At 35.8% G+C, this 13,999-nt stretch overlaps 1 protein-coding gene across 20 annotated transcripts in view; it reads left to right on the top strand.

Moving 5' to 3' along the window:
• LOC136831178 (uncharacterized) overlaps positions 1-13,999 on the top strand; it is a 1,009,691-nt gene that overhangs the window by 338,694 nt on the left and 656,998 nt on the right. For all 20 annotated transcript variants that reach the window (XM_067091138.1, XM_067091137.1, XM_067091135.1 and 17 more), the window contains one exon: positions 67-158. In XM_067091138.1, coding sequence (XP_066947239.1) covers positions 67-158 — 92 coding nt within the window. The remainder of the gene's footprint in view (positions 1-66; positions 159-13,999) is intronic.

Here is a 13,999-nt window from a genome sequence, read left to right as displayed (position 1 = left end):
ATCTGTCCCTCTATTTTTAATTTAGCAAACAGCATCATGACTCAGAAATTTTTGTCCACATTACAGTTGTCAGAGGCTCAGGATGAAGCGGAAGCCAATTACGTACTGATGGTCAGAGTATTCCGGCTGGCGAGTCACGTCTCTGGGGACGTTTTTAGGTGAGTACTCAAGTTGAGTTCTTATTATTTCCAAAAAAATCTTTCCTTCGATTGTTGAGATTGAAATGATGGTAAGTTAACTGGTTTCTTTTTTGCATGCTTATGCGAACTTACAGTATTATTGACTGCTCATCAGTGCTAAATGAGGTTGAAAGACCTCGGGACATAGTATCTCTAGTGATCTGAATGCAGGTTTGGTTAATGAGCATTTGGTTTTTCATTACTATAGATTTTGTGATGGAATTAATTTTCCCCATTTTTCTATTTTTCCTATTGTTTGCTGCCAATTTACCTTTCACAATATAAACCGGATTATAGTGTTATGTTGATGCTGAATAATTGTGATTTATTGTAGTACCTGTATGTTAAAAAAAAATAGAAAACAACAAGCAAGTCACAATAAGTACAAGTTAGCCAGAGATGTTCTCTGAGTAATATCTTTAGCAGTGATTGAAATTACAACTGTTGAAAGCCTGGAAAACTTCCAGAGTACAGTTAGAATAAGAGATGATGTCTTTATCCATCTCATTATTGTTAAGTCACATACTTACGCTGTCATATGGTCCACCCAAAGGATTTGTTCTTCAACGAGAAGTAAAAATAGGGGCAAGGTATACAGGCGTAATATGCTCAGAGAACCTTTAGTAAGTGGTAACCACCTGTAGGAGATGTTTGTCACGGATTTCACGACACTGAGGCCGAGTTTAAATGTGTTTCCAAAGCGATTTGTAAGGACTGTGAAAGGCTACTGTCGATGGTAATGTGGAAATATTGGATGGCAGTTCTTCAGAAGGAAGCTCATTCAGTTCGCCTTTGAAAGTTGGGTAGTGTTATGCATATATATATATATATATATATATATATATATATATATATATATATATATATATATATATATATATATATATAAATACACATATATACATATATATATACACATACATACATACATACACACATGTATACACATATGTATATGTATATATACATTTATATACATTCATATATTTTATATAGCAGGTAGTGACGGGACTCCACCAACTTTATGATTGTCCTCAGTAATCTACATTCATTATTTTACAATGTTACGGTATCAGGACATTCATGGGCGTTAGCCAATGAAGTCCATTGCCGCATAGTTTTATTTCTTTGTTAAACCATTTAAAGGATTTTTATTATTTTATAGCCAAGATTTTTATAAGAATTGTTTTTAAAAACTGTTTTATGACCATTCTCTTTATCATAAAGATTTCAACCGCAGGCAACTTACTGATAAATTTGTTATAGTCCCGAAATTCGAATTGATAGCTGACGTGTTAAGTTAAGATAGTCCGGGGTCCAGTAAAGAGAACGTTTTCTATATTTCCAACGTTTGGACAAGACGAACTAGTCTAAATGTTTACAAACTGATTTAATTCATTTTCAGAGAGGGCTGTTTGGCAGGATGATATTCCGAGGATTTTTAATTTGGTTTAATATTGCGTCTGTAATTTGCTCTTTGGTGTAAGATATTCCAAATGTAAGTTAGAAGACACTGTAGCTACCTCATTGAAATGTCTGTATGGTGATGGATAGGTTATGGTTCTGAAAGCATAATTTCATTTTGGATGAAATGTTTTACTAGTGTAAATTTTATATATATATATATATATATATATGAATATTTATATACAACATTATCAAGTCTAACATCAACGAAAATCCCATGTACAATTAGCTGCCTGAAAATCAAAGATTTATTGAAATCTATTCTGTATATACATTGACATAAAGTTTTGAATTGAACTATCAGTCGAGAAACATGCCAACGTCATCCTGAAAATCAAAGTATTTTTAATTTAATTTATTATATTTTAAAAATGGCACAAATATGTTTCTCGACTGAAAAGCTCAATTCTCATTTTGCTGTAGGAGACTGGTTGATCAGTAAAATTTATTGTTGATAAATGCAGAGTGAATTGAATGATGATCATTGTAGTAACGATATTTATTTTTGTGTAAGTGACCAAACGAATCGGATCATCGACTTGATGGTGACAAATGAAAATGTATCAGACCATGGCTTAAGTTTGACCATTGGCATTACATACAACTGGTTTATTTGTACCTTAAAGGCGGTGATATGAGAGAAGTCTGAGACGGGAAGACCCGACCATAGGGACGGTACGTCCCTTTCCGAAGACCAGACCAAGACAACATCATTCTGGATATTTGTGTAGGGTCCTGTAGGGCCACAAAACGCACAGTTCCTGATTATCCTGAACATATGCAGTGCCAAAAAATGTTCAAGGCTTAACAAGCTGTTTCATATGCAGTACCCTATCCTGATCTAGAGTACTTTGTATAAATATTTTTGTTATGCTGGAACTTCAGAAGTTCAAGCCAAGGTGCAATGCATTGCTACCCTGATGCCATTCTCCTTGCATTTTAATACATTTTTATCTGTTTATTCATTTATTAATGTGTTTTTCCTTTTTAATAAGTGAGATCTCTTCTTTCTGTATTTCACTGTACCTTCTCTTACTTCCTAATTAACACCATATACTTTTGAAGCTTGAATTTTAGGTCAGTGGCTCCTTTGAGCTTGTTCCATATGAATAGAGTTCATCTTCTGAATAATAATAATAATAATAATAATAATAATAATAATAATAATAATAATAATAATAATAATAATAAAGTATGAACACCATATTCTTTGGAAGCTTGGATTTCAAGTCAACGGCTCCTGTGGGCTTTTTCCATATGAGCAAGGTTCATCTTCTGAATAATAATAATAATTGTAAAAAAAAAAGTGTACGTTTTCAGACAGACCAATTGTTTTCTCTTATATGAGCAGTAGTTTCAGAACTTCGTTTAACGAAGTGAAGCCGTCAGAACGTGATTTACCAAGAGACAACATTATCCTTGGGTATATTGCAAAACTCTTATGGCTTCCCTCTCCTTTTTATTTCCTTTCAACCATATATACAAGAATTTTTTTTTTTGCAATAGCAAAAGTTAGGAGATTTTCCCTCCCCTGCCAGCCCTTAATAACCCTTTTGCCACTGTATTAAAACTTGTAAGTTGACTTTCTTTGTCAAACTTCTGCAATATTATGTGAGTTTTGACGGGAGTTGTGACAAGATATATTTTTTTTTTTTTTTTTTTTTTTTTTTTTAGAACCTGTCCTTGTGTGTAGTGTTGTTTAGCTGACGTGACTTATGGTCTTCGGTGTGAAGAACAACTTTCAGAGTTCTTGATTTATTTTCTGGCCTTGTGACTGAACCCGAAAAGTTCTTTATGTGGGTTTTCTCGTCATTTGTGGAATATTGATAGTGATTCGTTTTGCCTCCTGCTCTTCAAATATATATATTCATTGTATTCTTTGGGATCTTGCTTTGCTAGTTAGTGGTTCTGTATGCTTTTTTTTCATTTGTATGCTTGTTCATTTTGAATAATACTAAGGATAATAATTTTAGTAATATCTAGTTATGTATTTTCTACTTGAAAATGTGCATCTAATTTGAGTTTAATTTCTTGAAAATGGTATCTAGTTTGTAATATATTTTGATCAAATATGATTTTTTGTAATATATTTTGAATACTAGAAAATGTGCATTTGTTTTTAATTATATTTTAATATTGAAAATGTGCATTTATTTTGTAATTTGAATACTTGAAAATGTGCATCTATTTTGTGGTTTTAATATATATTTGAATACTTGAAAATGTGCATTTATTTTGTGGTTTTAATATATATTTGAATACTTGAAAATGTGCATCTATTTTGTGGTTTAAACATGTGGCAGCGAACTTGATGTATCTGTAATTGCAATGATTTTTTCCATTTATTTGAAATTGCTCCAAGTTCTGCTTGCTTCGTCTTTGATAGGAAGTCGAGGTAATTAGATTCTCATATTTTTCCTCATTCGTTGATGTGTGACGTTGCAAAATGCTGTTAGCGTTTTGTTTTATTATTTTGTAGCGTTCAGTGTTTTTCCTGCGGTTCATTTGCTTTCTAAGTCATTGTGTATTTTTGTAATTTGTACTGTGTGGTTTGTTTCGTTTGTTTTTTTAATTCAGTATATTTTTGTGGTTATGTCATTCATCGTTTTAGTAACTAGGAGTTAATTGCATAATTATGTGGGTAATGGATTGTGCCTTGATTGTTGACTTATCTGTTGCTCGATTTCGATTTTTATAGAATTTTAAATTTTTCTTTTCATATATTTTGGCGTTCTGCCCTTTGCAGACACATGATTTACGGACACATAACATTGGCTGTTTTATGTCGTTATATATTATCCTATTAATAAAGTCCTGAGCATAATAAAAATACACAGGAGGACAAAGGTTCACTCCATTCACTTTTTCGCCGATGGCTCCAAGTCGCCATCAGGTGTAAGTTTATCTGTCCTTTCATTTTAGTAAAACAAATTTGTTATATTTACCCAACGGCTCAAATCCACATCTGCTGTGACCAGGTATATTGTAGCCATTTATATTAGGGGCTATTAAAGGTCTTTAAAACCTATTATATGACAAATTACACACATATGGACAAATGAGTTGGATTATAAGCAATTGAAACAGACCAAATGCATCATTGGATTATGGCGTATTTCATACCTACAAAACCACCACATTAAAGTAATTAGATATCTTTTAGGAATCGGCCCCACTTGTTTAACGTATGGAAATGAAATGAATAACCCAAATGACGAAATCACTGTATGTAGAGAATGAGAGTCAGTACCAACCGTTAGAAATATTTTATGTGAATGTGCAAATTTCAGCCTGTAGCGAATGCTGAGGTTTTGGAAACAAATCTGCCAAGGAAATTTTGTCAGAATCGCCATCATTACCGGTGTATGCAATCATTAAATTTGTTTAAAATCTTGTCGTTTATCCAATATGTATTTCAAAATTGCCTGTTAATGCTGCGGTAGTGAGGGGTATTACCTAGACACATCTGCCTATGAAGTTTCAGTATCCTGTGATTCTAATCCTCTGTATCTCGGGGCAGAGAATCTGAATCCTTTTTGGGAGGAGGGGCTCCCTAAATAGTTGATGGGCCTCAGTCTTCTGGGGCCAATACATAGCCAGGTCAGGCTGCTACCGATTGTAGGTAGCGTAACCTGGATATTGCCCACCCAAGAAAGCGGCCTTGGTTTGAGACGGAATGTATCACAAGCCAGAGGAGCAACAAGTGAAGGGTTATGGACCCCTTAGCGGGAGGAGATGTCTTCTGAGTAATAGATAACGTCTGGTCTAAGGCCAGAGGTAATCCATTTCACTCCTGTGGGGTGTTGGAAAGGGGAAATACTGTAATAGCTTTCATGTCTCTGCATGGCGTGGAGGTTATCAGTGGCTGGGGGCATGGGGTACTGGTATTGCAGAAACCAGTGGAAAAAATAAATTTTAGGTAATTTTGTTTTGAATTGGTATAGAAGTAGTACAGGAAAGAAGGAATGTATTTGTTGGTTTACTTATATGTAAGCAGAGAAAGCTGGATGTATTAACACATAGTGAAACATAGTATGCAGGAATATGAAGGACGGAGTGATCGTGTCTGAAATAGCTGAAAGGAGGGGTAACGCTCTCAGTGTCTTGAAGACCCTGGAGATGGGAGAAAAAGTACAAATGTGTTACTTCGAGGAAAAAACTGTGATAGTGACTGACATAAACCAGAAAAGGAAAAGGCACACTGGTTTTAACCTTAGTTCAGAAATTGGATTGTGAATCTGTCAGTGACCATTATCAGGATCTTATGAGAAGAATAATTTTGATCCTGTAGGTTTGTATTTAACTGTCTGATTAGGATAACCCCTTAAAATGAATAACTGGAGGATATGGCGTTCTTATTTGTAGTTCTACTTAATTGATCAACAACTGCCATAGAAACCAACACCGTAGGTCGACAGAAATAACATCCAAGTCTGCCTGAGAGTTGTTCTTTGTACTGTACTAAATATTATCATAGCTTTTATGGCTTGGAAACCGGAGAGGCCCTTTCTTTCTTTCTCAGCCGAGCGATTTACCCCTCTCATAAAAACTCAAGGCAGGAAACTCAGACCATTGCCGTTTTAAGAACGAATTAGAAGTTCCAGTGGATGTCCCATTGCCATTCATAATTAATATGTTAATAAGGAAATATACGAATTGTTATAAAATCTTTCCTGAGAATTGTATAATTTTATCAGGTCTCTTAGCATCTCGTTGGCTTAATGGCCGCGGTCTAGGGTTTCATTGATTGCTGCGAGATTCGCTAGATTGTGAAACGTCACAGGTAATCTTGTGCCGACGAGATCGATACAAAGTCCTTGTACTAAGAGTTTCGTGTCGCGCCATAGGCCTAGAACGCCTTATTCCATTCAGCCTATTTTGTTTTTACGTTTCTGTGTGGCGGGTACTGAAGCAGTGTTTGGTGGGTTATCAAAATATTGAAGCCTGTGTTTGGTTTACTATCAAAACCTTTGAATTTGGTTTTACCTTGATGCACCTGTATATTTAATTTTTTTACTTTGGTACACGTTGATATCACCTTTGTATTTTGTTTTTACTTTCACCTTGTTACACCTTTGAATTTGGTTTTTACTTTCATCTTGGTACACCTTTGAATTTGGTTTTTACTTTCGCCTTGATACACCTGTGTATTTGGTTTTTACTACCATTTACTTTACTTGGTTTTACTTTCGCCTTGATGCACCTGTATATTTAATTTTACTTTCACTTTGGTACACGTGTGTATTTATTTTTGCTTTCATCTTGGCACACCTGTGTATTTTGTTTTTACTTTCACCTTGATACACCTGTGTATTTGGTTTTTACTACCATCTTGGCACACCTGTGTACTTGGTTTTTACTTTCACCTTGATACACCTCTGTATTCGGTTGTACTTTCACCGTTATGCACCTGTGTATTTTGTTTTTACTTTCATCTTGATACACCTGTGTATTGTCTTGACTTTTTACACCTGTTCAATTTTACCTTGATCTTGTTACACACTTTCATCTTGATACACCTGTGTATTCGTTTTTACTTTCACCTTGACACACCTTTGTATATTGTTGTTACTTTCACCGTGGTACACCTGTGTATTTGCTGTTACTTTCATCTTGGTACACCCTTGTATTTGTCTTTACTTTCGTCTTGATACACCTGTTATTCGTTTTACTTTCACCTTGACACACCTGTGTATTTATTTTTACCTTCATCTTGGTACACCTTTGTATTTGTCTTTACTTTCACCCTGACACACCTGTGTATTTGTTATTACTTGCACTTGATACACCTGTATATTGTTTGTACTTTCACCTAGTTACACCTGTGTATTTTGTTTTTTCACCTATGTACACCTGATATTTTGGTTTTACTTTGACTTTTATACACCTGTGTATTTGTCTTTACTTACACCTGTGTATATGTCTTTACTTGCACCTTAATATACCTGTGTATTTTGTTTGTTCTCTGTGGCCATTCGTTCACATATTGTTGTATTGATTAATGTTTTTATAATCCAGTGACACATTTCTCTCTCCCTCTCTTTCTCTCTCTCTCTGGAAATCTTCACCAGTGATTTTTCGTAGTGTGTGTGTGTGTGTGTGTGTGTGTGTGTGTGTGTGTGTGGGCGTCGTAGAGATGAGTTTTAGTGGGCGTTCGGCTGGTGAAAGGGGTAGTATGCATGTGGCCAGGGTGGTGAGGGGAGAACCAAGAAAGAGAGAGAGAGAGAGAGAGAGAGAGAGAGAGAGAGAGAGAGAGAGAGAGAGAGGAGGGGAGGGGAGGGGAGGTCGACGGTGGTGACGAGAGTCGAGGGGAACCCACTACTCTCGCGCGCTCTCTCTCTCACTCGCCCGCCCGCTCGCCCTCTCTATCAGTTGGTGTGTGTGTCGGTGCTCGCGAGAAGGGAACAGTTGCCCTCCCGACGTTGGCTGGCTGTGGCCTGGCGGCGAGAGAGAGAAAGAGTGAGAGAGAGTGAGTGTGTGTGTGTGAGAGAGAGAGAGAGAGAGAGAGACAGACGACGATGACGACGGCGTCGGCGGCGGCGATGATCTCTCTCTCTCCAAATCTCAAAGTGATTCTCGAGATCCTGATTCGATCTCGATCCCCTATTTTTTAATTGCGAGTCTCTGCCTGACTTATACAAGTGCCTGTTGTCTATCTCTCAGTCACCATGATCGATTGGCGGTGACACAAAGACTCCTATATGTGTATGTGCTTGCTTCTTACTTGCCTGTGCTTGTGACAGCCAAGACCACGACGACGTCTGGTGCTTTTAAAGTGTCATCTCCCGATAACAGACGTCGTCGGACTGTCTCTCTCTGTGGTATCCAGAGGCTACGAGTTGCTTCCAGCCGTCCGTCCGTCCATCCAGCTGCACACGGGTCTGTGAGTTCGGAATGCTCCGGATCCAACGTTTTTATTATGCATCGCCTTCCTTTCCCCCCCGGCTCACGGAACGTTTGTTGTGTATTTTATCGTCTTGTTTTGTTTTCTTCTTCTTCTCTTTCTCGAAAGTGACGGGAATTCGTGGTCCCTCGTGCTGTGGGCGATCGTATCGGTTTGGTAAAGCGTTATGATTTTAACCTCCGTGTAGATATGTGAAAGTGAAATTAATATTATTTGGTTTTATATGTTTAACTGTGGGATGGTGGTAGTTCTTTAACGATGAAATTATTCTCGGGTCTAAATAGTATGGGTTTGATTGTTAATTCTGTCATGGTTTAGTTGGCATTCAATATTTTTATATATTTATATACTCAGATTTAATTATGGTTTCGCGTTTTGTGTTTCTTGTGACCTTTTGGTAAGTGCATTAAGTATACTGTATATGTATATGTATACATATATATATTAATGTATTTTTCGTTATATATATATATATATATATATATATATATATATATATATATATATATATATATATATATATATATATATATATTATGTATTTATATTATATATATCATATATTAATCTGATGTGATGGTTTTTACCAGTACTTACATTTTAATTTTAATGCGATTTGCAGCATTTATTGAAAATTCAGTGAATTGAAAATGATTGATACCTTTATGTTTCGATGTAATTAGTTCTTGTTTTTATTTATTTAAAAAGTACTTTGAAGTTCTCTTTTACTATATTAGAAGTTCATTAAGAAAAAATAAAAGGACGCATGCTGAAAGTGGACATGTGACGTGTGATCAGGTATATATATAGGATAAAGTTAGAGTTAAGTGTATATGCACCTTTTTGGTGACGTTTCTGTAAACGTTCTCAGATTGAATTAAACGTAGAGTTAGATGTGGGAGATACCTTTTGGATGACGTTTCTGCAAGTGTTTTCGGGGAAATAAACGTAGATTTAGATGTAGGATATACCCTTTTGAAGACGTCTCTGTCAACGTTTTCAGAAGGAATTAAACGTAGATTTAGACGTGGGATATACCCTATGGATGACGTTTCTTTGAACGTTTTCCCAGCACAGTAAACTTCAGTTTAGATGTAGGATATACGATTTTGAAGACGTTTCTGTCAACGCTTTCCGAAGGAATTCAACTTCGGTTTAGATGTAGGATATACGATTTTGAAGACGTTTCTGTCAACGCTTTCCGAAGGAATTCAACTTCAATTTAGATGTAGGATGTTCGATTTTGAAGACGTTTCTGTCAACGCTTTCCGAAGGAATTCAACTTCAGTTTAGATGTAGGATATACGATTTTGAAGACGTTTCTGTCAACGCTTTCCGAAGGAATTCAACTTCAAGATTAGGATATAGGATTTTGAAGACGTTTCTCATCTTTCCGAAGTATTCAACTTCAGTTTAGATGTAGGATATACGATTTTGAAGACGTTTCTGTCAACGCTTTCCGAAGGAATTCAACTTCGGTTTAGATGTAGGATATACGATTTTGAAGACGTTTCTGTCAACGCTTTCCGAAGGAATTCAACTTCGGTTTAGATGTAGGATATACGATTTTGAAGACGTTTCTGAACGCTTTCTTAGACAGTCAACTTCGTTTAGATTCAGATACTATTCTGAAGACGTTTCTGTCAACGCTTTCCGAAGAATTCAACTCACTTTAGATGTAGGATATACGATTTTGAAGACGTTTCAACGCTTTCAAAGAATTCAACTTCGGTTTAGATGTAGGATATACGATTTTGAAGACGTTTCTGCCAACGCTTTCGAAAATTCAACGCTTTAGATTTTGATTTTGAAGACGTTTCTGTCAACGCTTTCCGAGAATTCAACTTCGGTTTAGATGTAGGATATACGATTTTGAAGACGTTTCTGTCAACGCTTTCTTGAAAAGAGATGTAGGATATACGATTTTGAAGACGTTTCTGTCAACTTTCCGAATTAGATATTTTAGATGTAGGATATTTTTGATTTCTGTCAACGCTTTCCGAAGGAATTCAACTTGTTTAGATGTAGGATGTTCGATTTTGAAGACGTTTCTGAACGCTTTGAAGGAATTCAACTTCAGTTTAGATTTTTTTTTGTAGACGTTTCTGTCAACGCGTTCAAGCATTCAGAAAAATGGGATAAAATTTTGAAGACTTTCTGTCAACGCTTTCCGAAGGAATTCAACTAGAATAGATGTAGGATATACGATTTTGAAGACGTTTCTGTCAACGCTCAGAATTCAAGTGCTTTTAGATGTTGGATATACGATTTTGAACGTTTCTGTCAACTTTCCGATTCAACTTCAGTTTAGATGTATTTTTTGAAGACGTTTCTTAAACGCTTTCCGATATTCAACTATTTAGATATAGGATATACGATTTTGAAGACGTTTCTGCCAACGCTTTCCGAAGGAATTCAACTTCAAATTAGGTATAGGATAGACGTCATCTTGGAAGTATCTCTCGTGGATGACAGCTTGGTTCGTTTCGCTTCGGGATAAGCAAATAATTGATTCAGCTGTCATGGGCATTACCCCAGTTTCTGTAATGGTGGCAGTAGCAGAAGAACTGTCTTTCATGTTATTCAGATACTATGTGAGTTTTGGAAGGCATGGCTCACTAGACTCACTCACGTGGCAAGAAGCCGTCGGTCATATTGGCTCGCTCGCCGAAAACGCTTGGTTTTGATTGTGCTTTTACTCGGAGAGGGTGTGTTTGCTTGCGTCGTGCTCTTGAAAAGAAAGTTTGCAGTGGACTGAATTAGTTATTTTAAAGTTTATTTCTTGACGTGATTTTAACGAGTTGTTGTGATTGTGGTTGTATAATGATTTGGTTACGTAATGATTTTTTTTTTACGGTCACGCGTTCAAGCACAGAAAAAAGGAACAAAATGCTTGCTTTGAGGCAACTAGAATAAAAGTAGGTATACTGTGAAGACTATCAGACAAGTGCTTTATTTCGGGGAACTTTTAACTTGATTCTGTTTTATTTTTACGATCTTAATGCACGATATATATATATGTATATTCTTTACTGAAGAAGCTTTGAAACACTTTGTGAAGAAGACTTCATTCATGTCCGTGAGTTTTGGAGATGGATAGAACGATATATATTGCTGTGATATATATATATATATATATATATATATATATATATATATATATATATATATATATATATATTAATCGACGTATTGTTCAAGAAAAATGATAAAACTTGATTGCAAAGATATGTATTGAAAATTGGTTGATGAATGAAAACAAGATCTGACAAAAATGAAACAAACCCATTTATTTTCACGTAAGATATACAAACACTAATCCACAAAATTATATATATAGATATATATATATATATATATATGTTTTTCCTATAAAAGAGAGAGGAAAAAAAAGAGTGAACATTCAGAGCCTGTTCAGGCAGTGGGTTGTTAGGCTGTATTTATGTAGGAGAAGTGGCAAGTCTTAGGAAATCCAACCCATTTTGTTGTTTTGCATTTGCTGTCTTTCCGCTGTCTTAAGACAGATATGTAGGGTAGTGTTGTTTTTCCTACAAAAGAAAAAAAAAAAAAAGGTGAACATGTCACAGTGGGTTGTTCGGCTGTATTTATGTAGGATTTTGTGGTAGATGTTTAGGTCGTTCCTTCGTTGTTTTGCTTTTTGCTGTCTTTGGTGTCTTAAGACATGTATAGGGCATTGTTGTTTTCACTCCCTCAAAAAAAAAAAAAAAAAAAGGTGGACAGTCGCAGTGGGTTGTTCAGCTGTATTTATGTAGAATTTTGTGGTAGATGTTTAGGTCGCCCTCGTTGTTTTGCTGTTGCGGTCTTTGGTGTCTTAAGACAAAATAGGGTAGTGTTGTTTTTCCAAAAAAAAAAAAAAAGGTGAACAGTCACAGTGGGTTGTTCAGCTGTCTTTATCTAGAATTCTGTGATGGATGTTTAGGTCGTCTTCGTTGTTTTGCTGTAGCTGTCTTTGGCGTCTTACGACAAAATAGGGTAGTGTTGTTTTTCCTTAAAAAAAAAAAGTGAACAGTCACAGTAGGTTTTCATCTGTCTTTATCTAGAATTCGAGGGTGTTTAGGTCGCCTTCGTTGTTTTGCTTTGCTGTTAAATATGCCTTCGGTTTTAAATAGTTGTTTTAGTTACTGTCTTTGGCGTCATAATAAGAAACCAATCGTAGTGTTTATTATCTATCTGAAACTTGTCATAGAACTCTGTAAAATACATAGAACGTTTTAAAAGAGACTCTAAGCACTTTGTGTATTAAAAAAAACTGTACGTTAAGAATGTTTTAAGCAAAAATAAAATAAAAATATCAATTGAAAATATGATTTCTGGTGAAAGGTGAACTCGGAGGGTAAATCATTCAGTAATTCATCCTCTGAGAAGGTCTTACGAATTTGCCTGTACAATGGAGAGCGTTGTGTGTGCTTATTTGTCCTCAGGAGAGATGAATCAATTACAGTTGCTTTCAAGGAAGGAATAATTATCTCACATTTGAGCCACAACAAATACTAGACTGTTATACGATGACTGATATTTCTCCCGTAGGGGGCTAGTGCCGTCAGTGTACCTCCCGCGGTGCACTGTAGGCATTACTTAGGGTTCTTTGCAGCGTCCCTTCGGCCCCTAGCTGCTACCCCTTTCATTCCTTTTACTGTACATCCGTTCATATTATCTCTCTTTTATCTGACTTTACACCCTTCCTAACAATTGTTGCATGGTGCAACTGCGAGGCCTTCCTCCTGTTACACCTTTTAAACCTTCTTACTGTCAGTTTCCCTTTCAGCGTTGAATGATCTTATAGGTCCTAGCGCTTGGCCTTTGGCCTAAACTCTATATTCCAGTTCCAGTTATATATTCCAGATAATATATTCCAGATAACAGATATTATTAAAGTCTCAATCAACTTTATTTTATTGTTGTTGGTTTTGCTGTCTTCATGTTTATCAGAGTTACTGTACATAAACTCTATCCTCTCTCTCTCTCTCTCTCTCTCTCTCTCTCTCTCTCTCTCTCTCTCTCTCTCTCTCTCTCTCTCTCTCTCTCTCTCAATCGCTTAATACGACGTAAGGCTGCCAGATTCAGCGGATTTACAAAGAGATTGTTTAAAAAATGTCGCAGTGACAGTTTTGAGTGATATGAAAAGAGGAAATATAAATTGGTTTCTGTTAAGTTCGTCATTTCTGCTTCTTGCAAGAAAACGCAAATACTTTTAGGTACTTTTGACTGGTCGGAAAATAGAGTCTGTATACTTTAGTCCACTCCATTTTTATCTCTGTTTGTATTTCGTTTTTGGGAAATGCAATTAGACATAAATGAAGAGTGAAAAGATTATTTCTGCCCAAGGTTGTAATTAGGTAGACTTATATTATTAGATGTATTCACATATTTTAAATAGCTCTCTCTTACAGTTTGCATTGGCGTTTTGTAATTGCGGACTTTTGACTGT

Source organism: Macrobrachium rosenbergii, chromosome 48 (genome assembly GCF_040412425.1).
Source record: "Macrobrachium rosenbergii isolate ZJJX-2024 chromosome 48, ASM4041242v1, whole genome shotgun sequence".
In the NCBI taxonomy this organism is placed as follows: Eukaryota; Metazoa; Arthropoda; class Malacostraca; order Decapoda; family Palaemonidae; genus Macrobrachium; species Macrobrachium rosenbergii.
This window is presented reverse-complemented; position numbering and strand designations above follow the sequence as displayed.